We start from the raw sequence: 27,742 nt of genomic DNA, 5'->3' as shown, positions 1-27,742 counted from the left end.
GAATGAAACTTCACAATCAGAACATTACGAAATAGAAATGATTACTAACAAAGCGTTCTATTATCTTCGTTAAATAAATGTTGCAGAACATCTAACAAGATAAATACAGCAATTACTTTTTGGTTGTTCACACACGTTAACTATCGGCAGGAAATGTCAAGTTTTGGATGTAACGTGCATGTAAAATCAGAGAGGGGACATTTATTAAGTTAGAGAGGTCAAGTATTATTGACTACACAACTAATGTTTTAGGCTTGGGGTCTGGGTGGGGTTTTTTTTTGTAATTTTTTTTTTTCTTTCTTGTTCATTATCAGATGACAACGGAGCTGTAGAGGAGACAGGCTCTTTCTCTATCGTGTTGTTACCTGTTGGATGCACTACAAATTACTGAGAGTCATGCTGGGTAGAAGCACAGAGATAAAACTGACAGCTGAATACGAGCAGGAGTCAAAAGGTAACAGGTCACAGTAAATACAGACAATCAGAAACAGAAAGAAAGGAGGAAAGCTCATAGACCTTCAGAGGAACTGGCTGATTTAGCTGAAGGCATATTTGCTCGCTTTATGCAGTCATCTTGATCTTCATCTAAGCTGCTCAGAGCATTCAACTGGTTTACAATTTCTGTAAATAGAAGCCAGTCAAGACAAACATAAGGCAAGGGCATTTAATGAAACAGAAGTGGAACGAACACTGTTACTAGAAAGAGAGAGAGTAAGCATAAAAGAGAAGACACTTAGAGTTAATTAAAAGAATACATTTAGAACGAGCCCTTACAGTGATATACCTACAGCAAAGCATCTGTGTAAGTGCTTCAGTGATAATTTAACAAGAAACTCAGTTAACAGACATAAACAAAACCTTGCCAGATGCCTGGTGTCAGCAGCAGTAATTAGTTTTATGAGGACGAGTACGCACATCAGTTCAAAACTTAGATGTATTAGATATAATTTAAAGACTTTTCCTGCTCATGAAGAAAACCTGAATTTTAAACCATCATGAGTCAACACAAAACAGCCCCAGAACAACTTACCTCCCTCCCAAATCCTTAAGGCTACAGAAAACTAATGCATACGCATGCCTTATATATTTTATTTATTTATACACACATACTTTGATTATTTAACATTTATGATCAGTCACTATTAAATTCTGACTTGTGACAAGCTGAAGTTTTCTAATAGTTCTAAAAGATACGATCAGTATTGTGCTATGAGAATACTGAACTTACATATTGGTTGAATTTGCCACTGTAACGCTATGCAAGTAACACCTCACTGTTTGGTAAAATCCTATTTCACCTTCTGTCCATAGTGTGAATTGCCATGAATTAATGATTTTTAAAAAGTATTAATCTTAATATTTAATTCTAATCAAGTCGTTGATGCCTCCATAATTCTGGAAGGAAAGAAAGAAACAAAAATCAACTAGGTCTTACTAGCTGCTGCCCCAAGGGGAAAAATTCCTCTCTGATCCTCCCCCAAAGCAGCCCTACCCACCTCATCTGACAAATGGAGTTTCTCTAGTAATAAGGCATCCCTCAAAGACCTCAGGCACGGGTTTCTGGGGAGAGGGGACAGGCTCTCTGCTCCTTCCAGCTGACAAACAGGCAAGAAAAACCTGTGCAGGAGAGATGATCCCGCTTGTCAAGTATCATCGCCCCTCCAACAGGTTTTTTTCATCTCCTGCCTTTTCCCAATGAAATAGATGATGTCTTCTGGGGTCACCAGTGAAGTTAAAGCTACGTAGATGCCTTTACTGCACATTTCTCATGCCAATCATTCCTGGATTTCCTTTAACCTTCAATTTCTTGTGCGCACAGGAAGTTACTTCTTTGTAACACTTTTAGTTCACTGCTGTTGTGTACTAGACTTTTTCTTACATGGTTTTTGCTTGGGAATTCTACGAACTAGTTACAAGGTATCAGAGTGAGGTGAAAATTGAGTAATCTCGTGACTGTCCCAACTCATGTTGGTGCCCACAGCCACCCAGAGCATCCTAGGAGGGGGGACTTGTGCCTTCCTACAAGGCAACACCTTCACCACTTGACACTGACACAACGCTTAATTTCATGCCTTCACAGGCAGCATAAAGAACCTGAAGCCAAAAGCACAGTCCACAACCTGAAAACATTTCAGTCATATGGTTAAAAACCTTCTTTTCCAAATTCAAACTGCTTTGCAAAGATACGCCAATCTGCAAATTAACAAGTGAAATGATCTGTTCTGCCAACATCTATTGGACATAATCTACGCTGACAATGACAAAGCCACAGCAGCATTCCTCTTAACCGCACCTCCTAACTGTTCTTGACCCTAAAGCAAAAATCTATTTAGATGGGATTGCATTTGTACCTAACTACACAGGGTTAATTTCACCCTCCTCACTTCCTTATTTTTAACTCCAACAAACAAGACTGATATCCTAAAAAATAATATGAAAACTGCCCCAAAATTCTTAACTTTCTTGGTATAAAATCATATATACACCTTAGAGATCTGAACAATACAATACTATCTTCCGGGAATTTTTAAGACTCAAGACACACAATGGAAAATACCTTGCTGTACTCAAATAAAACAGAGCTGACCTTATAAAACACTAGTACAAACAAATTACTAGTTTAAAACAGGCTGAGATGCTGACATGATTTACAATTTATTATGCCAGCATGTGAAAAAAAAAAAAAAAACAACAAACCAAAACAATTACAATTCAGTTTTTATTGTCAGAAAATAACAAATTAAGTTCAGAGCTTTAAAAAGAGGGAATTCTTTGATGTGGTCTGAATCACCTGGTCCCATCTGCCAACCTAAACACCTGTGTGCACTACAATGTTTCTCATTACAATATTAAATGGTTTATGTCATATTTTGGAGTGTGGAAGTGGTAGGTTGGAGATTTATGTCCTATATTATCTTTTATAAATCTCATTATCTACAAATGTATATTAGCTTGTTCTACAAGTATGTCATATAAATCACTGGGGTTTTTTTCATTCTTTTCTCTTGCTCTTTTTTTTTTTTAAGCAGCTTGGTGCTACTGAACAAAGAAGATTAAAGGTATCAGAACTTTACATGGGAGGTATGGTTTTGCAAATGGCAAGGACAGGTTACACATATTGCTCTCTAGAAGCCTGCTCTTGAAATATACTGGGATTCAGATTGCTGCAATAGGGAGCACGTGGGCACATTGCTGAGTCCATGTGGCACCCCAGGACATTCACCATGCTCCTGCACAGATGGAGAAAGAGGCAACCATTAACTTCTGCATGAGGCTCTAAGTATCAATTAAAACATTAAGAAAAGCAATGCGTTTATTACTACACCAAGTTTGCGGGTTGTGAGCCACGTTTCTTCCAGTACGCTGGGATACTTTGTCTTCAACTGAAGACTAAGGGCAGGATAATTCTGGGATGTTTCAATTCATCTATATTAATAGTGTAGAAGCGAAATATTTGAAATGTATTTCATGGTTACAAACATCATTTTCAAGTTCACATGAACAGTTAGGTGGAGATAGAGCTTTTACACATGAAAAATTTAAACAAGAAATATTGGGAAGGCTGGGGAAAAGTCTGAGATGGAGGGAGGGTTTTTTTCTAAATTAAAGTGATACTTTGAATGGAAAATATCTTTCAGTCTGATCTTAAGGTCAGTTGTATGGCAACAGCTCGCATGTTGACCACACCAAATTCCACGGTGCTTTTGAGGTAGGTCAGTATTGTGCCACTTATTTCACACCTGAAGAAACCGAGGCACAGATACTTATCCAAAGTTAGGCAACACATCAGGGAAGAGAAGCAGCATTTCCTAACTCTCCTGCACCATCTAGAGCCCCAGTCAGCAGGTCTCCCTTGTTCTCCTAGCAGGGGATAGATTTGTTCATCTATAAAAATGTAACTTTGGGCCCAATAAAAAAAAATTAACTTTAGTGTGCTGCAAAAAGGAACAGTATCTGTGATAAAGATTTGCAGCACCTCTCGTGGCTGTGGCTGGAGAATGACAATGTTTCAGTCATCAAGTCATCCAACGTTTCTGTGAGAAAACTGAGTTAAAAGTAAGATAATAATCCCTTCTGCTTTACTACTTGTGCTTTCCTTTTTCAAAGCTCGCTTACAAACTTTAACCATGTAACACTCCCATCGTTCCCGCGAAGTAGTTATAGCCAGTATCCCCATTTTACAGTTGGAAAAACAGGCGCACCAAGGCAAAGTGATTTGCCGCAGGGGACTGTGAGTCAATGAAAGCATTCCAGCTCGCTCGGCTGCCAACACCCTCACACAGCAACAGATGAGAAAATGTTGGGAGCAGCAAGCTTTCAAAAGGGTTATGTAACTTCCTCAATTAACTTCATGGGATTCTGTGAACACAATTATTTTTGAAAGAAATTTTAGAGAGTACTTTGCTACCTCATTTTTTTTCCATTTCCTTCTTTCTGTACTTCTTCCTGTTTTTCTACAATGATTCCTACCTCTTTCTCCCTTGGTTCCTCAGCCTTCTCCTTGTATTTTAGTAGTTTTCCCGTTCACAATATTTATTACAGGAGTCTGTCAACTGCCAATGAAATCAGTCTTGAATACATGTTGAAACAGACCCTTTACATTTTATTTATTAGTGTTTACTTACTACCCTATGTTCTCCCATTTGCTTGGGAAACTACATGTGCTCATTCTCCTTCAACATCCCTCTCATCCCTCTCCTTGTCTAACATGGCAAAAGTTAGCCAGGCTAATGAAGCAACTCAGCTGTTGTAGCCAACACAAGTCGTCCAAGGCTGACCTTTCCCCCCTCAGGTTCCCTTAGTGCATCTACAAAAAATTGTTGTAATTTTGGCCTTTACAACAGTTGGAAAAGCCGAAACGCCTCTAAAAGAACTCGAGCTAGGACCTCATGTTGCCCATCAGACAGCTCACCCTTCCCCACCTACCTCCAGGGATGTTCACCATATAGCCAAAGGACAGTGGACAAACTAACCTATATCAGCTTTTTGCTTCTTCAGGAATCGTTTGTTGGTGTGTTTAGCTGCTAAACGCTGCAAAAATCCATAAAGTTTAAGAGGAAGATCTGCTGCTTTTCAGTTACTGTCCTTCTGCACATGAGTCTTCCGTAGCAGTCCTCGGTTCATGGTGGGGTCCCCATCACTGGAGGTTTTCAAGAGGCGATTGGACAGGATCTAGGCTCCAGGATTGCTGGATCTAGGCTCCCTTTCCCACAAAAGGCTGGACCGCATGATCTTTCAAGGTCTCTACCAACCTGGACTGTTCTATGATACTATGGAGTATCTAGACATATCTTAACAAAACACTTCTGCACACTACTAGATATACTAGATACAGACTTTATGTAGCCTCTCTTTATGTGCCCTTCTCTTCTGATTATCAGATATCCTGGTGAATACATCAGATTTTGTCTGGTGTTCTGATATGCACTTGAATTATTCTGGGGAAGGTGAGGAAGACCTCGCAGAATGATCTCAGTGTGACCAGACTGGTATTTCTCTGCTCCCTGACCAAGAATACATTATTTCTGCCTCTCAAGTATTTCATTCTGGAGTTTTCAATCTGGTGTGTGCCAGACACACACAGTATAAGTAGCGATTTAGTGAGGGTACAAAATGTTTAATTGAATATGTAAAGCATGGAGAAAACATATTTGCATCCTTTCACAATGCTGAATATAACTAAGTAATAACTGCTTCAGGCCGAAACTTTCGATTGCAATGAAAGCTGGAAAAGAAGAGATGTAACCATGTTTCCTAACACTGAACCAAAGTTCCTCAGGATTTTCAAGAACAGATTGGACAATTCCCTTCTCTGCCTGGGCTGCTCTTCCCCACCTTAGTGAAGGATCCCATTATCTCAACAGAGATTTGTAAAGAGCACTGGCAGGCAGGAAGGCTGGCACGAGAAGTTCATTTGTCTTTTCCTGATTCTTTGACACTAAGAGTTTCTACAGAACCCATCTGAAGCAGTACTACATAATGATCTCCACCAACAATTTAACATCATCACATCCTGAGCTCACTTGCATCGATTAGTTCAGCTATCCTGGACACACTAAGCATTTTCATCAGTAAGCAATTCAAATGTAGTTATACTATCTCACTTCAAACAACCTTACTATCAAATTCCGTTAAAAGTCCTTTAACAGTCTCCTGATTCCATTTCCACAAGACACCCCCAACCAAAAGGCAGAATTACCATGTTATTGAGCAGAACCTCAGCACCTACCCACGGCACAACTCATTTCGCAGTTATTCTCACAAACTGACTTCATTATTTCACTTCAGCTCATCCTCTTGCCTTCTCGTTCACTCACCCTATCCCTCCACCTTTTTACTCCTCTGTTCACACTGGTTCTTTGCTTCCCTAAAATGCTACTTAGTGCACTCTCTCCTAAAAACAGGACACACACATAAATCAGTGCTCTTCAATTCACAAATATTAAACTTTGTTGAGTTATGGTCCCTCTTCAATCAAACTACCTAAATTTTATTTTATTTTTTTCCGAAGACTTTTAAAAAATTAAATACAAATATAGCATAAGGATAAAATCTGTGGAACGCAGCTTGCAATTAGCAAAGGGAACTACATTTTACTACCCCTGTGACAAAACCAACCTGTAATTTTTGCAGCCTTTTCCTCTTGATTCACTCTGTTTTCTTCATCTTCTTCATTGTCTTCCTCAAAATCATCTAGATTTCCAATATCAGCTTGTTTCATACTCATCAAACTAGCCAGGCTTTGCATGTCTTCATCCCTAAACAACAAATTTCAAACTAGGCATTAAAATGCAGTCTTGCTAATACCACATCTGATACTACTGCATTATTAAAAATCTTGTAAGTATATTTATGATTTCTTTTCTTCAGGGAGGTCTCTGATCTGATCTTAAACATAGGGTAAGAACGAAATGAATACACTCGTGCATATTAATTTCTAAAGGGAAAGTTTTCTATTAACAAAATTCTGAAGGGTAAAACCAGTCCTGCCGTACATTAAGAGTCAATTTAACAATTGCTTCTCAAAATTTTAAACCAGTCCAGAAATGCTAGTAAACACTTATCTGGTCTCCTTTGGTTGAACTGAAAATGCTTGGTCAGAACTACTGTCCGTACGCTGCATGTGACACCTATCACTACATTCATTCAGCACTCCTGATGCTGTTACAGAAATTAAAACCCCTTTTCTAAATATCTGAATTCATTAACAAGACAAAAAAGCATTACATATCAATGGCCAATTTCAATTCTTGTTTGATTGTATCTCACCTATATATATCTTTCACATAACTGTACCTTTCATATCAAATATATGTTTGATGAAAAAATGACAGCAGGCAAAGGTTCAGAGAAACTGATGTTCTACATTTGTTTCATAAAAAACCCAAGACTTTGAAGTACACGATGTCATTCTTGAAGCAACAGCAGCCTTACCTCTTCTCTTTTAAAACCATTTCAATAGGTTTATTGGGATTAATCAAATTTTTTTTTAGCAGCAGCCTGACACCACCTATTGAGGATGTTGCTGAGCAGACAGTGGTGCAAGGCAGGAGGATGACAGACAGCAAACACAGACTGAAACTGGAGAGGTTCTGATCTGATGTGAGGAAAAAAGTTGGAAGTCACCAACAAGCAGGGGGATGGGTTGCCCAGAGAGGTTGTGTATTCTCCATTCTTGGGGGTTTTGAAGCCCCAGTGGGATAAAGCCCAGAGTAAATTGGTCTGATCACACAGCTGACTGTTTTAAGCCAGAGGCTGGGCAATCTACCTCTACAGGTTCCTTTCAACCTGAATTACTCCATCTTCTTTGAAGCTGATCATGATAAAATGAGATGCGCAGATTTTGTGCCTAACGATGCCAAGAAAACTATACAATTATTTTAAAGGTACTACTTATAGGAATAAAAATGACATACTAATCATGCCTCAAATTTGCACAGAAACACAAAGGCGCTTACAGTATGGGATTAAATTAAATGATTTAACATGTTAAAATCAGAAGTTCTTTCAGGCAATCATTTGCTACTTTGTGCGTTCAGCGTAATCAGCACTACAGAACCCACAGTTACATAGGACAACTAAGTACTTCTATAATATAAAAAGTAGTAATAATAATAAATATAAAATAAGTAACTATCAAGAAGTCAGAAAGATGAAGCTGGTGAAGGGTCTGGAGCACAAGTCTTATGAGAAGCGGCTGAGGGAGCTGGGATTGTTCAGCCTGGAGAAAAGGAGGCTGAGGGGAGACCTTATCGCTCTCTACAGCTACCTGAAAGGAGGCTGTAGCCAGGTGGGGGTCGGTCTCTTCTCCCAAGTAACAGGTGACAGGACAAGAGAAAACAGCCTCAAGTTGTGCCAGGGGAGATTTAGGATGGATATTAGAAAAAATTTCTTCACCAAAAGGGTTACCAAGAATTGGAACAGGCTGCCCAGGGAAGTGGTTGAGTCACCATCCCTGGAGGTATTCAAAAAACATGTAGATGTGGTGCTGAGCGACATGGTTTAGTCCTTGGCAGTGCTAGGTTAACGGTTGGATTTGATGGTCTTAAAGGTTCCTTCCAGCCTAAATGGTTCTATGAGTCTCACATTCCCGTATTCTAGAGACAGAAAGGAAAAGCAAAACAGGATGGGTGACAAACGACCCATCCTCCAGCCACATGAAGTTATAAACACCTGATATCTTGAACCTGACAGAAATTACAGAAGTTATAGGAGCTGCAAAAATAGCCTGTATATTATGACCTCCAAAGGCTGTAGAAACAAGGGTCTGAACAAGGTGAGTAAGGGGAGAAGTAATCAGTGCCCAAGCCGACTCTTCACAGGATGTACTTATGTTTAACCCAAAACCTTACTTCTGACTCCACCCTTTCCCACCTTGCCACTGGCTCTGTCCTCCTTTCATTCTTTGGGAAATAGAAACAGGCAAAATAGAAATAAGTTCTCCTTCCCACATTTCCCTTGCAGGCTGCTAAGGGTATTGTTGGATGAACACACAAATGTACACTCCTGCTGATTTCAAGTTGCTGTTATTTAAAATGTCTGTAACGGCAGAAGACAAGACGTTTGTCTCTGAAGAACACAAGACTAAAATCAGAGTAAGAAACGACTTGTACTCAACTAAGAAACTAAGTATGGCAGGAATGATAGGTATGCTGAAGGATACTCTCAAATTCTGCCATTCTATACAGAAAGAGCTCTTTATCCAAAGAATTCTTTGAAAAGCAGCACAAAGCAGGCTATCTGGTTAAAAAAAACAACCATCAACTTACGTGGCTTTTCCTTCCCTCAGGAAAATACAAGATAAAGAGAACTGTAGTGTGGCAGATACCACTTTCTTAGACAAAGGCTTGAATTTTAACTTGACATCAGTCTGCGTAGGCATGGGGCTTGCATATTGCTTCATGTTGATGCTGCTGGTGGCAAGCGCTTTTCTGCGTCCAGAAGGAGATTCCTGAAAGCAAAGGAAAACCAAAACGAACGTAAATGGCGCTGCTACACTAAAACCTGTGTGTGCATAAAATAAAAAATCACTTATTAAGTCTGCATCATTCTTTTTTCAAGTACACAGGCAGCAGGCATTGCTATGGTCCTTCCTAGAGACAGAAACGCATTTCTTAAACTAGGTCAGCCACTAACGGTGGCTCTTTGAACCCTTAGTGCAATGAAAAAAAAGGTTATTCATTGTGATTAGCGGTCTTCCATATGAGAACCTAGGTCTTTAAGGGCTTGAGCTTTGTAGTAGCATCCACAGCACACATCCATTTAAGCAAGCAGGAATATATCTCTGTTCCTTCTGATACCAAACTGGACTATTTTTGTCCAAACGTGGATAGTCATGGACTAGGACTTCCAACCCATGGAACACACGAGTTTCAGTTATGCATACATTTCTTTAGGTAATGGTATGAGACCATCAAATTAATATTTTGAACTGCTATCTGTGTTCAATGCCCAAATATCATGCCTGGATATTTTTCAAAGCAATGGTACTTCTCACCAATGTTGTACATATACTATCAGGAGTGACTGGTTTCTGAAATTAAGGTTGACAATGCTTCCAAAAACATTGACAAAAATTTTGTAAGGAAAAAAAAAAAAAGGGCAAGGTAAGAGAAAGATAAAAGTCTAAGGTATATTTCAAAAGCCTAAGTTGTATTTCAAGATAAAGGTGTTGCTCACAGTTTAACAATTCAGACAAATTAATCTCAAAAGCATCTAAGAATCTACTCTCTTGTTCCATCCAATATTAGCATCAGCAGCAAAGGAACAATTATATGTAATAAAGCTCCAGTAACAAAAATAAAACAAAAAATCCCTGCTGTTAACTCTTTTGAAAATTGTACTCACAATAAGACTACATTTTACTGCAGTCGACAATTTGTGTTGAATAAAGAATACTAATTCAATCAAAACATTCAAGCATCCTTTTTTAAAGCACTTGACATTTCCGCCCAGTAGAATAAGTCAGAATGTAATATGTCATCCCCAAAGAATACCCTGTTTAAAAAAACTAGTCTTATCTGTCAGATTATGCACAGCAATATTATACAGAACTATTAGTGCATGTAGATACCTTATGAATGAATTTCAAAAATGCATCAAACACTTGAGAAGGATTTAGGCCCTCTCAGAAGAAATACTTAAGAATATGCAAATACTCTCAACTGAATCAAGTTGAGCAGATGCGACTATCACAAACAATACGAGTGCTCTTTCCCCGGCCGCGACTGTCAATCAAAGAGCGAGATTAAGGTCCAAGGTTCTGACAATGTGTAAAATTGAAAGTATGATCAGGGAGTTTCAATTATTACACAGATATGAACAACAATAATCTGTTATTGTACCGTACCTTTAGAATAACTAAACATTACAACTCATTATACCGAATGCAAGATTTACCGTGGTGCCTGTTCAGAAAGTGACATGAAAGACATGGCACTTCTTTTTTGCATTTTCTCCAGGTAACTGTACATAAAACACAGTTTGAGTCTTAATCACAACTTGTTTCATAAAGCTAAATTTTCAATATGCATACTATTGTGGAAAAATGGTGGTCAGGGTGAAGAGAAAGAAAGTTTGCTTAAACCTCTTCTAGTTTTAAGTATCTTTAGACAAAACCGGCATGTGTAATGCAGTGTGCAAATATTTATGCAAGGGGCATGGTAAAAACTACTAGCCAGTTCTGGTGCATGTGCTTTTCTGCCAAACAGAAAAGGAGCAACCGGAAATTACAAAGTAACTTGGAGCCGTGTGGAGAAGACAAGTTGGACTGGGAGAGGTTTCATGTCAATATAAGAAAGACATTTTTTACAGCAAGAACAATCAATGACTGGAACGACCTCCCCAGGGATAGAGTCCCCATCGCAGGAGGTTTTCAAGATGCTACTGGACAGGGTGCTGGATAATCTCATCTAGGCTCCCTTTCCCACAAAAGGTTGGACCAGATGATCTTTCCAGGTCCCTTCCAGCCTAGGCTGTCTGATGGTTCTACGATTCTAACTCGAATATGCCATCACGTGCAGTCAGGCCAAAGGGAAACATTCCACCCATGGGCTAAGTGGTCCTAGCCATTCCACCCATGGTCCCAATGACTAGCAAACGTTTGCCACACTTTGGACTGGACTCTGAATCGTTTGGGATGAGTTTATGGTGGCAGACAAAAGCCAATTATATCCTAGCTGGTTTTAAAATCTGTATTATTTTATCAGTGTTATTCTTACTGAAACGATAGTTCGCAATATAGCTTGAATATGTGGAAAGACTCTTCATTTGTTCACGAATCCCAAATTATGCAATTAGGTTTTCCTTTAAAAAAAAAAACCACCTTTTTTTTTTTCCTTTTTAAAGAAGACACATGTCTGTTGTCTTGTCCTCGCCCCCCCTCATCAATGAAAACATCCAAAAAAAGATCAGATGTTTCTACACGCTGTGAGAAACAGGTGTAGGGAACAAATCATGAACATGGGTGCTCACTTGCAGCCTTCTGGATGAACCTCCGATCAGCCACACCGTGCCTGTATTCCGATGCACTCTTCGCAGTTTGGCTACGAAAACCATTTACCAAGCAGCTGTAAACATCCCCAATTTAACAAAGACCAAGATTATCTCCTTGTGTAGCTACCAACACCTTTCCCAGCGCTGGCTCACCTGTTACACCTGTGCTATGAGAGCAACACAGAGACCTCCCACGGGGTCCCTGTGAGGTATCACAGGGAACACTATGGTTCGGTGACTGCAAGACACAGAAGGTCTGTTTGGGGCAGAGCTACTTTCTCTTGTTACAAACACACCATCTTATCTGATAACATAACCGAGATGCATGTTGTCTTTATCAAGGAGATTTTACTAAAAAAGTCAAAGCAAAAAAGCAAAGCCGACCCAATGGTGAATCTGAAGCAAAGAGAAAGGACAGAGCATTAAACTTGCAAGCATCCAAAAAGCTAGACACAGACATCAAGGCAGGAGAATTTTAGAATGATGTGGAATTACATTTTCACTTAATATCTCTTTATTGTATAAATGATCATCTTGCCATTTGCAGCTTCAGATTGTCTGGGTCAGAGCACGAATAAGACTTGAATCAGGAAGAGGTGAAGTTCTCCCAGTGAAGATCACGAGCAGGAATTCTCTGTGAAACCTGCTGAGGTTACCTGGTGTAGAGCAGGAGGGAGACAAGAATGCAGGCAGCTGCGTGCCAGCACAAAGGGGAGAAACTGCCATCTGCAAGAAGATTGTCTTAGCACTGAATATCCTGAGGGGCTGTGAAGACAACGACATATTTGGCAATCAAGTTCATTCTTTCTGAGAAAAAAAAAAATATTTTCATAATCTTTTGGTGGGCCAAAGACAGAATTTGAGCTTTCAGTTTCCAATTGCCTATAAAAATACAAATTTGTAAATTTATCATATTTAAAAAAAAAAAAACCCAAACCAAAAACCAAACCAACCAAAACCAGACAGTCCCTGATCTTTCAAGCTGTATTTTCCTCAACATGCGAGTTTAAGTACATCCTCCTACTTCCCCAGAAAATTAAGCATGTTAGAAGTGTTGCAATGTTTTCTTCTTTTAAGCTTTATATACTTGGCCTTACGTGGTTTTAGCTATATAAGTGGAGGGGGGGAACACTTCTTTTTTGCCCCTGAAAAAGATATTCTCAAGGTGCTTAGGTCCATGACTGATTTCACAATGGATTATGTTTTCTACTCTGACACACAACTTCTAAAAAATTGTCTTTAAATGTCAGAACATGCTAACAACCACTTCTCACAAAGGTTGTAACATTTTCTTCAAAAAAACCCTACATGCTTCATATAATACAATCTGAGTTTCCCCAGAACCACAGAGAAATTTTCTTGCAGAGGAATAAATAATTTTTAAATCAGTGGAGACAAAATAATCCAAGAGAAATGGCTATGAGTAGGGTATACAGGAACAGCTCAGCAGTAGGCTGGAATGAGTTATTTCAAACAGATTTGGTAAGGTACTAAATAAATAACACCCATTTAATGTTGAAGTCTGATGTGTTGTTACTCGTGTCTCATATGAGCACATGGAGTTTTGTGGAAGGTAAAGCAAGAACCACAATGCGAATACTTTAACTGTTCAATTTTTCTGATCTTTAACTATATAATCAAAGTTTAAATGCATAAGGCTCAATTATCCCTCCAGGTATTTTACATATATGGGGCTGCTGGAGTTGCCACATCACATTTTGTGACAGGGTGGATGGAAAACTTAATTTCGAAATCGCCAGAGGGAAACGATCCATGTGATAATAAAGAGGGGTGGACAAAATACAACACTTAACTATCAAGACAGAATTAATTCTGTAAAAAAAACAGTAATTTGGAAACTCTTTAGTACTTCTTACTAAAGGCAATGCATTATGCAAATAAAATCAACTATGATATTTTGAATACCACAGAAAGATAGAAGATAACCTACAACACTGGCAAAATACAACTTCCACTAGGTTATGTCCCAGTGTTTGAGAATAAGCACTATTTGGTTCATAAGATAACATGTGGAATACTGGTTAACAATCTTTTGTTGTTTCATGTTTGCTACCATATAGCTCTGGCAAGAGAAGCGGCATACCAGAAAAGACATGAATTCTTTTAGAAATCACCAATAAACATTTTAAAAGAACTAGTTGGTACATTAGCAGAAATTATTGAAGCCTGTCTTCTTGCACAAGAGAATAATGGCTGTGTCGGGTCAACCAAAGTCTCTGAGAAACCTGTATATTATTTACAAAGTGATCATTATAATTTACTTAAAGAGTACAAACCACACATGAACACAGAGCAATACTTCTCCAGAATACTCTCCTGTGTTGGGGAATTTTTGCTTTTGTATTCTACGCTTTTATGCCTTTCCCTCATGAGCAGCTTCATCCCCCTCGACACTGTCCTCTTCCTACTCCCCTTAGCCACAGAATGGTTGGAGTTGAAAGGGACCTTAAAAATCACCTAGTTCCAACCCCCTGACCTGGGCAGGGACACCTCCCACCAGACCAGGTTGCTCAAAGCCCCATCCAGCCTGGCCTTGAACACCTCCAGGGATGGGGCAGCCACAGCTTCCCTGGGCAACCTGTTCCAGTGTCTCACCACCCCCACAGTAAAGATTTTCTTCCTAATATCTAATTTAAATCTCCCCTCTTTCAGTTTGAGGCCGTTACCCTGTGTCCTATCATTACAGTCCCTGAAATGCCTCCAGCGTATACCCTATTTGGGGTGAAATAACCCTATCTGTGCACTACACCAAGCTGTATCAGCTGGGGAAGCAGCGGGATGTGGTGTGTGGCTGGCTCTGCTCTATGCTGACTGGGCAGCTGATACTTTTGTATCCTGGTACTTTAGGAAACCTAGCAAAATAGTAAAAGTCTGGAGTAAGAAGAAGAGCTCAAAGCTAGCACTCCAAAAATTAATACAGAAACCAGAAAAACTTCCTAAAACCCTGGAGTACTTTGATTTCTGAATTCAGACAAAGAAATATGTAAAGCAAGCAATACTACGTAAATCGATCAAAGTTGTATTCCTTTTTAGTACAGAAGAATGTAAGCAATAATGAATTCAGACAGTTCCTAATTTCTAAGCACACTGTATGTGTTTGTACAGAATTTAAAAACGTTTTCGTCCGAGATACCAGCAGAGGTGCAATCCACTGGTGCCATTACTGATGTGGCTGTTTCCAACCAACTTCTGGCCTTCCATGTGGCATCAGGACGTGTGGTTTAGGAGCTAGCAGGGCTATGTGAATGCAGCACACAAGTCAACTGAACCTACTCCAAAGAGAGACAAAATCAAGTCAATCGGAAGCCACAGAGCTGCAAGTAGCACAGGGCCAGGCTGGGATGAGCTCTCGCTGCACGGGAGCACCTTGCACTCAGCTCTGACGAAGACAGAAAATACAGTCCGTACACAGACATACGTTGCAAACAGGGATCTAAGTAGCTATGGTTGGGTTCTCAAGGAGCAGTCCCCAACACTATCCCTCTACAGCATTTTAAGTTACTTCCACAAGCCCTCAAACTACCATCATAGTACAAATTTTGGGGGTAGAAAAGGGAAAATTTTCTATTTTAAATTCAAATGAAGCCAACGAAGCTGCATCTACTGTCACAGCTACAGGACCAGACTCAGTTATCACACCAATTTCTGTCTTTCCAACAATGCAACCATGCATCATTCTGATCCACAGCATTCATGACTCCAAGCAGTGTCAGTAGCCAAAAGCTACTATATAGTAAGTGCCACCCTGACATAAAGATCTGCCCAGCGTAAAGGATCCACGCAGCCAGACATCCTTCTCCAAGAAGAATGTGAAGCAATGCTATGAACCACTACTCATTTCTAGGAAGCATTCCCATCTTTCCCCACTAAAGCAGACCTTTCACGGCAAATAGGACTAAAACACTCTGACAAAGGAATTAAGACCAGATAATCTGTACCACACATTGAAAACAAACAGCCCATTTTTACGCAGAAGATGATGATCACAGATGACAGACAGTCACGTCACGCTGTCAAACAGTGCCCAACTCTCTTCCGAATGAAGCTAGTAAAACAATTACCAGCTCCATATGAAAGGTTTGAACTCGGACTCTTCATTTAAAGCAGACCCAAATAAAGCAATAACGCAAATTTCATGCAGCCTTCTTTCCCTAAAAATGTATTTTTAATGACCTTGTGTCCTGTAATTACCAACTGCCTGGTAAGCCTTCTTCAAGGTTAATATAAGAAGTGCAAATAAGTAAGAAACAGCTTTGTATTTTCTGTTAAACTGGCTTCACACTCCTAGAGTTATACACAATCAAAATACTGGCCAGGTTTTGTTCACGGGGGCAAGTTCCTCTGGGTTATTTGGGCTGGGGAAAGAGTCCCTCGGCAGAAAAGAACGGAATGTATTATTTTACCTCTCCACACCTGGTCTCAGCTTGCCTATGCAGCCCTTCCACTGCTGCACCGCAGTCATCAGTCCCCAAGACTCATCTGCCCTCCTTCCGATACCCACACATTGAGAAAACATGGGAAAATATTGCCTTTCATCAGAAACTAGATCCAAAAGTACTGTGCTTCTTAATTATTTAGATACTAAATGGTCCCTCTTTAATAGAAATACATTAATTGATGTTTAAGCGCTGTACAAACATTATGCAAAAAAGATCTAACTGGGGAAGACAACAAGTTTCCTAATTGGATATTGTTATTTTGTCAAAAGAAACAAAGATTTTTTACTGTCTTTCTCCCAGAAAAGGAAGATGTACGGCGTAATATTTTTAGAGGCTTCCTTTTCATGTTTTACAAAAACAAATGCTAAATAGCCCACAAAGATATGCAGGTTTTAAAGAAGAGCATTCTGCTTCACTCTTGGGCATAAAATAATTAGACAAAGCAATTTTTCTAGCTGTAAAAACGCAATGAGAGGAGCAAGTTTTGAGGCTTTCGCTTGCCTTTTGCTTTGTAATTAAATGGAGAATGTTTTGAAGGAAAGGTGTCCTCTGGCACGGCCTCCGCCGCCCCTCCGGCCACCCCATGAGAGGAGATGGGAGAGTCACCCCACTCCCGCCGCTGGGTGCCAGCCCCACCGCCCGAGCTGCAAGTGCCATCTTCCTTAGATGAAAAGATCACTGCTTCACCAGCAGAGCAAAATGGATCACTACAGAATTTAATTTGTGAGAGTATACAGCAATTAAATGCTAAAATAGACAAGCTACAGGGAGCTCTCTCAACTGGAGAGAGTAAATTAGAAACTATGTCAGTTAAAATAATTTAGACAGTCGGATGGGAGATTTGGAGGACCGAATGCAGGCAGCACGATCTGCGCTGAAAACTTGTTTAAAAGCAAATAATGGTTCAAGGTATCCAGAACATTATTAAGAATTAGGAAGCATTTGAATGGAGAATTTAATGTTTAAGAAATTCTGCACATAGCAGAAAAGTCTGAGCCCTAGACATGAGGGCTGGGAAAGAAATTAAAAATACATAAGTGTTGAAACAGCTACACTTGATTTTATTTTTGAATATATATTTATTTATTTGTGATGCTGAGAAAGTGACCATTGGGTCAAATTATTTATCATATTGGTAATACCTCAGCTTTAGGCTAAAAGCCCACTTCCAAAACACCAATATGATGGTTTTTATAGCACATACAGATTGATGAACCATTATACTGGAAGTGGAACACACCATTTCTTACTCAGCACCAGCAGAGACAATACCTTCAGTAAGCAAAAAGAAAATACGATATCATCCTACAGCTACTGTCTTCTCATGGTCTGCTTTTAGGACAGCCGCATGTGATTTGGCTAGCACCCCGAGAGGCTGAGGTATGGAGTCAATGATTCTTTCTGACCAAGACCATACCCGTGGGTGCGCTCACGCAACCTGCTGTGGGTAACAACAGGCCGTTCCTCTTCCCAGATTAATCCTTTGCATTCACAGACTCTGGAAATCTCCAAAGATTAACATCAGGTAGGAAGCTTAGAAAGTGAAATGCTAGCTCATAAATTGAGGTAATTCATCTACACTATGCAAAGTATCACCAAGAAAACTGGGAGGTCCTGTTTGGCTAACAAAAATACTACTAAGCTCCGTAGACGACTACTGGATGGATGGCAAAAAATGTGCACGACCAAAGTTTTAGTTGATTTATCAAATAGACCACATGTACGAGACAGGTGTCCACTTCTAAAGTGGCTTGATGCTTACCAAGGGCAGTAGAAAAAAGTTTACAGGTAAGCTGGACAATTTTAATAAGTATCAGAGAACTACTGAATCCTGAAATACTCACCCTTGCGAAGGAAGTGGAGGACTGCTTTACGTGCCCATTTAAAAAGACTTCCTTGCTTTCTCCTTTGGACTATTTAGTAAAAGGGAAGGCTTCCTGAACACTCTCCCACAGGAGGATGTGATGAGAAGCATTTGCTCTAGAATTTGTAGCCGTTTTCCTCCCTGCTCTTTCAGTTCGCTTCCTCTAGAGGGGCTGCGCAAGTTTCCCTTTTTCCATTAACGGCAGGTTTAAATGTACTGTTATATGCCTTCGCTCACCTGCTAAACTGTTTGTCCTTATGCTCCGTGTAAGCTTTACTGTAGTTTTGTAAAGTACATGAATATGCCTTTGCTGGTGTGTGCAGAGATAGACTTGTGTTGCACCACTCAGGAGCCCTTCATTATCCCGTATCACTTACCAGCGACAAAAAAAATCACATCCTGTCCTGCAACACCCAGATGCCAGCCTGCTGAGCTTCACCAATGCCCTAATAGTGCCCGATACTCTGCTTCCCTTTCGCAGCCATTTGCTCTCTCCTGTTGGGACCATTGTGTGGTAGGAACTGTGTGTTTCCTTTCCTGGCCCCCAGCTACGTGACTATCTCCCCTGGGCCTGCTAAGGTACACGGGGGCAGCTATCTGCATGTCTGCGCAACAGAAATCAGTAGTCAGCAAAAATCATTGAGATTAAATCATTTTTAGCCAGCAACCACTGTAAGCTTAAGTCCTACTGTAACTCCCATACAGAATTTTAATTTTGCTATGGATGCAGGACACAAGCTCACGGAGGCTCGCCTGAAGTTGGCAGAGAAACTTGTTATTACCAACTGGCTGTTCAAATCCTCAAACCTTTGCTCTCAAAGGAGCAGATTTAAAGAAGTCTGGGCTTGAGCTGCTGCTGATAGATGGCAGGTGAAGAAAGGTGTGCACGCAGGGCTGGCAGTTTGGCAGAAAATAACAGCCTTTCCTTTTCTGTGAGCTGTGTGCCGCTGAGCCGGATCCTTCACAGTGTGCCGTCCGCCTCCGAGAGCAACTCCCGCACCCTGCTTCGGCTGGGGCACTTCCAAACAGTATTCCCCCAGGTCGGAGTTATTTTCCTCCCTACTTTTGAAGGGTTCATTGTATAACTGTATAGCATTTCTGGAGAGGTAGCTTCGAAACAAAGAAGAAATACAGATAGTTTACCTAATGCTAGAAGGGGAGAAACAGCAGATGACTAAGTTGGTTCCTAAGTTTTTAGCTGAAAGTGGAGCAAGATACACCTATTATGCGAGACCTCCTCCTTCCAAGGGGAGGGGAGTGGGCCTGACCCAATACCCCTGACTTTATTTACTGCTCAGCAACTCATAACTCCACGTTTTTCCATGTATTGACTAAAGGGACTCACAGGTTGTTTTCTGGGTTTTGTTTTTAAATAATAGGCAATACCTGGTACAAAATCCGGATTGAAGCTCACCCACCAGTGCCTGGCACGTTAGCTCTATTTTTCCTGTCAGAAGTCTCCACTGTTAAGATTCACTCTATTGCTCGCCTGCTCTGTGCAGGGGCATCCCATGAACGGTGCTACTGAACCTTCAAGTCATGACACGAGAGAGATGTCCAGTTAGTGTCCCCTGACAGAAGACAATCTTTAGCGGAAAAAGAAATGGTTTTTAAAAAGTGGGTAAACTAGTTACCTATTAATTGTAGGTTTCACATGTGAACAACCCTCCTATTGCTTACAGCTTCTCTTCACTTTCCATTCTGAGCTCTGAAACTGCTCACTCTCTTGCTGTCACTTCAAGACAAAGACCCAGAATCTTTGACATTAAAAAGGTGGGTTTGAAATAATACCACAAGCTCAGCAGTGAATGTTTAAGGCGAGTTCAATATAATATTAAGAACAGTCATTGAGAAGTCTATAGTTCCGTACATCAGGCTGTGCCTACCTGCGAGCCTTCTCCTGAGGAAACAAATGCCGTGCAGGAAGACACACATGATACAGACCCCAGAATTAACTCCGGATTATTTAAACAGACTCACAAATGTAACCACATTATTCAGCTCCTTTGTAATCTCCAACAAGGAAGCAAGTTTGAGGTAACGCTCATTAAAGAAGAAACAAGGTCAAAAGATTAACCGCTCCAGCAACCTTATATATTTTCTTTCACCTTTACAGAAAATATTGTATTTTAAGATGGCGTATAACATTGTCTAGACTTAATTATGTAGCACAGATAAAACCTGTTCAAACGAGTTTTGTAAAATACCAGTGTGTCATCAACCAGTTGTTACTATCTGAGGATAACTTCCACAGAGTGAATGCATGATACTAAATGACATAAAATTTGCAAGGCTTATGACCCAGAAAAGCTTTTAACAGTGTCAAGTGAAGATACTATGACTCATGTCATATTGTTTCTGTATTGAAAGTTGGACATTTGCTTGAAAAGCACAGACGGAAGGGATGTAGGGTCTGTAATGTCCTATGGCTGTGTGCTGAGCAGTGATGCTCACACAGTCACCGTTCTCCTTGTCAGAACCAGAGCCCTTGGGTCAAATTATCCATCATATTGGTAACATCTTAGGTTTAGGCTAAACGGCCACTTCAAAAAAAGACCCAGCATGATGTTACTCAAAGTGAACATCTCAGTCATTATTGGAGCACCAATGTATCTCCATCATTAAATTCATGATTGTGCTTTTTTTATTATCCTCTCTCTTGCTCACAACTTCACTTTAAGCATGTGCCAAAACCAAAATACGTAATCCCAAGAGGATATAACACAGTTTGAAGAGTCCCCCCAAATGACAGAGAAGTTATTGGACCTGCTGGTGCTCCTCCTTCCCTCTCACTGTATTTCCCTGGAGGACAGGCTGTAAGACCATCAACTTCTCTGGCTGTGATACCAATCACAAAATTCACTCTGGAAGAGTTGGCTCTTCAAGAAAGTGTCTTCATACAAACATCCAGTTCTCTTGCCCATGCCACTTTATTACTATTCCTTTCATCCGAACCTGCAGCTCGCTATCAGGGACAAGAACTCCGCGAGACAACTTTAATATGCAAATCTACTCCAGGCAGTTATCTGAGAGCAGCGTGGTTTGCAAGTGATGGTTCCTGCATGCAGCACTCCCCTCTACGGAGCAAAGGAAGGAAAAAAACCATACAGAATCAATGGATCTAGCCAATGCCGTACCGCTGATGTGGGATTTGAATCTGACATATGCGGGAAGAAGCAGGGGGCAAAGGGTAGGTATGTAACTAGGGTAAAAGGGAGGTAGCTGAAAATTAAGATCTGTGTGAAGCTAGAATAGGGGCATGCTCACGCATGTACGACATCTCAGCTGTCACACCCTATGCACACACAAAAGCGAGAACAGGGTATGGTGCAGGTGCAGTTACTTATTTTTTTTTATATATGTATATATATATTTATAAACAACATAATCTACACTTTAACAGCAAGGACAAACACAAAGGATTCCAAAATGCAGCTCTGCGATAAACATAAACCTCAACTTTTTAAAAGCCCATCTATCCCTCCAAATGTGTTTCAATCAGGGAAATAGCTAAATGGATTTCTTCTAACTTTGCACTTAAAGCGAAATTCACCTCAAGGCTGAGAAGCATAAAAAAAATTCAGTCCAATGAGTGATTTTTATTTATTTTTTTTTAAAGCTGCAATAGCCTGAAAACAGGGGCTTGTAATGAAGCTGCCCCGTCAACCATAACCACACTGTCACTAGAGCAACACAATCATATTGCCTGTGCAAAGAAGCAATGCATTTAACATTTTCTTCACTGTGTATTATCTATTAGCCAAGTTTGTCACAGAGATATGTGGCAGTTCCCTGCAATACCTCTGAATATATGGCAAGGCATACAAGAACCCATCCATGTCTGCTTCAGCACAGGTTTGTCTTATTATATTTTGGCAAACAACTTAAAACACCCTCCCTTCTCTTATCTTCGGTTTCTGTTAAATGCTGCTACTATCAAGAAATAGAAGTCGTCCCAGGCAAACATCTCCGATCTCCCCATTGCTATTCACTATTACTAATGCACATTACATGTTCAATTCTCCCTTCCTGCTTCTATGAAAAAGCTCTTGTCAAAAACAGATTTCATTTTTTCTGTGTATGCACAAATTAGTTATGGATGATTAACAAAGCATTCATTCTTTTATTTGCTTTGGCTGAGACTTGATCTGTGTTATATTCATGTGAGGGAAGCACTTCATTTTATGTTGATTAAATATGAAACACTGTACCGTTGATAAAAAGAGTTGTGTTCAGGGCTGCGTATTAGACTGACAAAAGATGCATGTTCTTGGGCTAACATTTTCTTAAACAAGTTTTTCCAGATTTTTAATTGCAAAAAACTTGATACATCACTTTTTTTTCCTTCTCACCAAGTACTGGGCAGTAAGAGCTTTATGTCCCAAGGCAATCTGTTGGTCTTAATCAGCAATAATTATTGCATATTTAATATAATAAAAAGGAGTTTTCAAATTCTGCCCCACAATTCGATTTCTTTAAACATTTCCCTTCAAGGCACATAACTTGCATTATAAAATGTATCCAAAAAAAGGACTGTAAAACTAAATAGGACAGGCAGCAAGTCATAATTACAGGATTATTCTCCTATTACATGAAAAAGATAATGGCCTTTTTACATGAAAAAGATAATGGCAAAGCCTTATGGAAATTTATAGCCAGTTGTAACCAACAGTTTGGCCCTGATCTGGTGTTGCTGACTCCAGCTATCACAGGATAACACATGCATAAAAGCTTGTCTATAAGGCCCATAAATCCTCCACGTCCATTAAACAGCAATATGGCGACACCAAAAAGGATGCACTGCAGTTCAGGAAGGTGTTTAAGCGCATGCCTGACTTCAAGCATATGATCTACTTGTAATTAAATCAAGTTAAAGAAAGCCATGCGATTAAGCACCTTGTTAAGTCTGGGAACAAATTATTAGCCCTTATAAAACAGGAGATTCTATCTCTGGGTTTACACACACACACTATTATGCATAATTTTGCAAGAGGGGATTTATTTTTAGAGTAACTACCTAGCAGCAAGTGCAGCTCTTACTAGGTTAGAAGGAGGTCTGGCCACAATGACTTCTAAGCCACAAATCTCACGCAGGCAATGAGGTCTCATTCTTTTCTAAACTTCCAACAAAGACTGATGTTATCGCACCTTATAAAACCTCCACTACCATCTCTGTCACAAAAGTAAATCTATGAAGTGTCTTTCTTAAACATCACCAAAAACAAAGCATGAGCTCAGGGGTTTCATCTTACTACCAGGGAGAAAGAGTCCAACATAATGTGAGGCAGGAAACAGCCAAAACCAAGGGAAACAGCCTGGAGAAGAGAAGGCTCTGGGGAGACCTTAGAGCCCCTTCCAGTCCCTAAAGGGGCTACAGGAAAGATGGGGAGGGACTCTGGATCAGGGGGTGGAGCCATAGGATAAGGGGTGATGGTTTTAAACTGAAAGAGGGGAGATTTAGATTAGATATTAGGAAGAAATTCTTTCCTGTGAGGGTGGTGAGACACTGGCCCAGGTTGCCCAGAAAAGCTGTGGCTGCCCCATCCCTGGAGGTGTTCAAGGCCAGGCTGGATGGGGCTTTGAGCAACCTGGTCTGGTGGGAGGTGTCCCTGCCCATGGCAGGGGGGTGGAACGAGATGATCTTTAAGGTCCCTTCCAACCCAAACCATTCTGCAATTCTATGAAACTTGAAGCAAGTGGAGTTTGGTAAAGATGGCTAGTGCTCCACACAGAACATGATGTCTTGCGGTGCCCCGAAATACCACAGCACTGGATGAGAGAACAGCAGGACAGGAGAAGATGGAAAGCTTGGTTTGATCCAAGCAGGCTACATGGTCTCCAAGCAGCGGGTCTCTGCTCCCCGTGAAGGGACGTGGTTGTTAGCTGGCAGCTGTTTGAAGTGCCCAAGCCCCATGCGGAGGAAGGTCCCTCCAGCGACAATATGCGGCAGACAGGAGGACAAGAAAGGTCCAGTGAAGGCATCAGGCCCATCTGGATGGAGCAGCCGTGCTGTGGTGCAAGGTGTGAGCTCCTGCAGGGCACGAGAAGACAAGGGCTCCCAGAAACACCCATTTCTCCCCAACTTTGTCATCCAGAGCAGACATACGAGATCACAAGTCCTACCCGATTAGGTGGTATCTGAGTCCTAACTCATCTCCTGCTTCCATTCCACTTTTCCAGCCACACGCTCCTGCCTGGCACTTCGCTGGCTCTTTTTTGACAACCCACTTCCTCTGACTAAACCAGCAGAAAACTCACCCATGAAAAAAAACCAAATCAACAACCTACAACGTTTTTGGTGGGGTCAAGGAGAAGAATGAGCTCTCCAAAGGCCAGGTGAGCACCAGTGTCGGTGCGTGGAAGGGGCAGCAGCATGAAGCGGGGAGCACAGGAGGGAGCCAGAAACCACCCATGTGGGTGCATTTTCAGGCTCCCCAGTATTTTATGGGTATTTAGTCTTCCTATTCCAGACTGTGTGTATTCAGCTCCCTGTCCTTAGATAGGGGATGGCTGAAGCGAAACAAAGATTTTATTTTTTTTTCCCCAAAAAGGTGGGTTTTTTTTCCTTTGCTTCAGGTCACATAAGAGCACACAAAAGGACAAAGCGATAAATGCTCACATGCGCTTTCTTGTCTTGATTTCCACTCTCTGGAATGAGGCCAGAGACAGCTAAGTAGTGCACTCTGTTCTCTTCCACTCCCTCTCAGAAATTATGGATTCTTTCTCCTCTGCAGCCAATTACCTCCTCCTTCGCTGCCTGGGCCCAAGCTTCAACTACTACAAAACAATGTTCCCCTGTTTCTGTCCTGGGCCCCTTCTCCATGCATCTACACCGGGCTCTCGGAGCCCTCACCGACCTTGAAGGCTTTACATTTTACAGATCCAGGATGAAAACCTGTTCCCTCTGCTCCGATTCTAGGAAAATTCCACTCTCTCCCCATTTTGCATATGAATTCGGCTGCACTCATTTTCTTACGGTTCAGCCACTCCACGGTGCTGAGGGGCTGCCACTCCTGAAGTTATTCATACAATATTAGCCCGACTCAAATATACCTGACACAACCATATCGCTGACTCCAAAAATACAGAAATATTCCATGTCATGGAGTCTCCCTAATGTAAGCCTGAAACTTGAAATTGGGCACTGGCAAGTCAAACACCAAGTATGTCGCGGATTATTCAGCTTCCCATTTATCTAGAATATCTACACAAAATATTATTAGACTTGCGCAAATTATAATTCACAAAAATAAGTGTTACAAAGAAAGTATCAATTTCAGATAATCCATTTTTATACATTCTCTTAAAAGATGTTATTCTCAACATTCCAGCTGCATCAGGAATGTTCCTGGAGTGTTACAGGCAGAAGAACTCTCAACATTTCTAAAGCTCTCCTAGAAACAAGTTCACATGTGTACAAAAAGCAAAGACGTTGCTAATGGTTTATTTATTAACATATCACGTTGCCATCTAAAACAAATACAAGAATAAATTAATAAATACAGACTATCTCTAAGGAAAATACTTTCTTTACTTATTGGCTGTGAAGTTAACCTAACTTATGGAACCAAAAAAAATCTCAATGTTAATTTGCTTAATATTTGACCCATACATACTTAAAAATATTCCACAATAAAAGCAAATTTAAAAAAAAAGCAAGACAAACATAAGCAGACTTAATCTTGTAATTATTGTTATGTAAAAACACTTACACGACTCCTGCATTCATCAATTATCAGAAAGTAATGCTTCAGTCCCAGGGAGTTAGGAATGGCACTCGTATAATATTACAGGGAGCCTGATGCTTTGGCAAAACTAGAGCAGGAAAAAATGAAACTAAAAGGCATATTTGTACATGTGACCTGCAGGACTTGGATTATTACCTCTAAGCTTATTAAGAGTAAAAGCTGTCAGTTGGACCACCCCACAACCAGGGAGGAAAACTAAGATTACTCAGCAGTAAAAGGCATAAAAAGGAGCCGTGTATTCTCAGAACAGACGAAGGCAGAGAGCGAGCCACGGACCTGCTTCAGCTATCTAGAGCCGTAATTGGCTCACAAGAGCGACTACCACGTTAAGGCATTATCATTATCTAGCTCACATAACTGGAAATTCACGCTCTGTTCTTTAAATTGGCTTAACCAGCAGCATCTGCAGCACTTTAATTAATTACAGCAATTGGCGTACCTTAAAAGTAGATGCATAGATCTGAAATGATAATGCCCTGTGAGTAATAATTGTAAACCAGCATTAATCCAGACCTATCCTAAACAAAACCAAGGGTATGCTCTTGCGCTTCAACTGCACAGAAAACAAGCTTCAATGTAGTAATTATTATTGTCTGTGCAGGTTCACCAGCAAATACTAGAATTCTGTGTGACCCTTTACATTCAATTAGCTCGGGAATGCAGAAGCTCACGACACGCATTACAAAAATCTGTTCAGGTTTGATGTGGTCAAGTCAAAATTCGGTCGGGCACTTAAGCCTGGGTTTCCTTCGAAAGATAAAGTTATAACAGAGAGACTGACTACCGCTATTTATTTTCAGTACACTCCTTATAGAGAAATATAGAAGCCAGGTATCACAGTAAGCTCAGAACAAAGTTTTCTGGACAGCCATTAGCTTCGCTTCAGTAAAAATAATCCACAGGCACTGTACACAAACGTGGGGTTTTTCTTCCTGCTATTTGCAGCTCTAAAATACAGTGGAATTACTTTTAAAAAAAATCAGAGACAAAAAACTTTTGTTCTTTTTACGTACAGCAATTTGAAGTCTTTACTTAGAAGAAAATAATTTGCAAAAGCTTGACAGTGAAATCCATGTACACATCCTGGACACATTTAAAAGCTGTTCTTTAACAGACTTCTTCATACCATTTCCAGCCAGAATGCAAAACAACACTATCAAGATTTGTTGTGACTTGCTCCTGTACAATTTCTGGTTTAAAGACAGATTTTATGTTTGTTTAATTACCACCATGCTGCAAAATGGGACACAAGAAACTTAATCAAGTGTCTCATACTCGATGGAAGTTTAAACAAACAAACACTTCAATAACTCAGTGTTACTAAGTCGATCAAACCTGATCCTCAAATTCATACATAACTAAGGGGTCACAATATAAAGGTTATTACCAAACCAAACTTGAACTCTCCGTTTATCAAATACAAGTTTTATCTTTCATAGTGGCATGAAAGAATGAAACATAACTTTCTTGATTATAGTAAACATGTAGTAGTTTTGAACATATTTGCAACCAAAAAAACCCCACATCCATAGACTTGACTAAGGGATGACAGGTTTTAAGTGGCAAAAACTTTAACCACCTAATACAAATAGATGCCACAGCCCAAAATACACCTTTGTGTAATTTAGTCGGACACTCATTTTCTGAAAGCTCGCCTGTTTTCAGTGTAAGATACA

General features: G+C 40.3%; 1 protein-coding gene across 8 annotated transcripts in view; it reads right to left on the bottom strand.

The window, feature by feature from the left end:
- EHBP1 (EH domain binding protein 1) overlaps positions 1-27,742 on the bottom strand; it is a 231,021-nt gene that overhangs the window by 130,290 nt on the left and 72,989 nt on the right. For 7 of the 8 annotated variants that reach the window (XM_054194431.1, XM_054194432.1, XM_054194434.1 and 4 more), the window contains exons 6-7: positions 9,270-9,451; positions 6,619-6,758 (exon numbers count right to left, since the gene is read on the bottom strand). In XM_054194431.1, coding sequence (XP_054050406.1) covers positions 6,619-6,758; positions 9,270-9,451 — 322 coding nt within the window. Of the gene's footprint in view, positions 1-516; positions 622-6,618; positions 6,759-9,269; positions 9,452-27,742 lie in introns of all 8 variants that reach the window. The other variant, XM_054194439.1, reaches the window with a different exon arrangement.

Source organism: Rissa tridactyla, chromosome 3, assembly GCF_028500815.1.
Source record: "Rissa tridactyla isolate bRisTri1 chromosome 3, bRisTri1.patW.cur.20221130, whole genome shotgun sequence".
NCBI lineage: Eukaryota > Metazoa > Chordata > Aves > Charadriiformes > Laridae > Rissa > Rissa tridactyla.
Note: the sequence above shows the minus strand (reverse complement) of the source record. Positions and strands in the feature narration are given on the sequence as shown.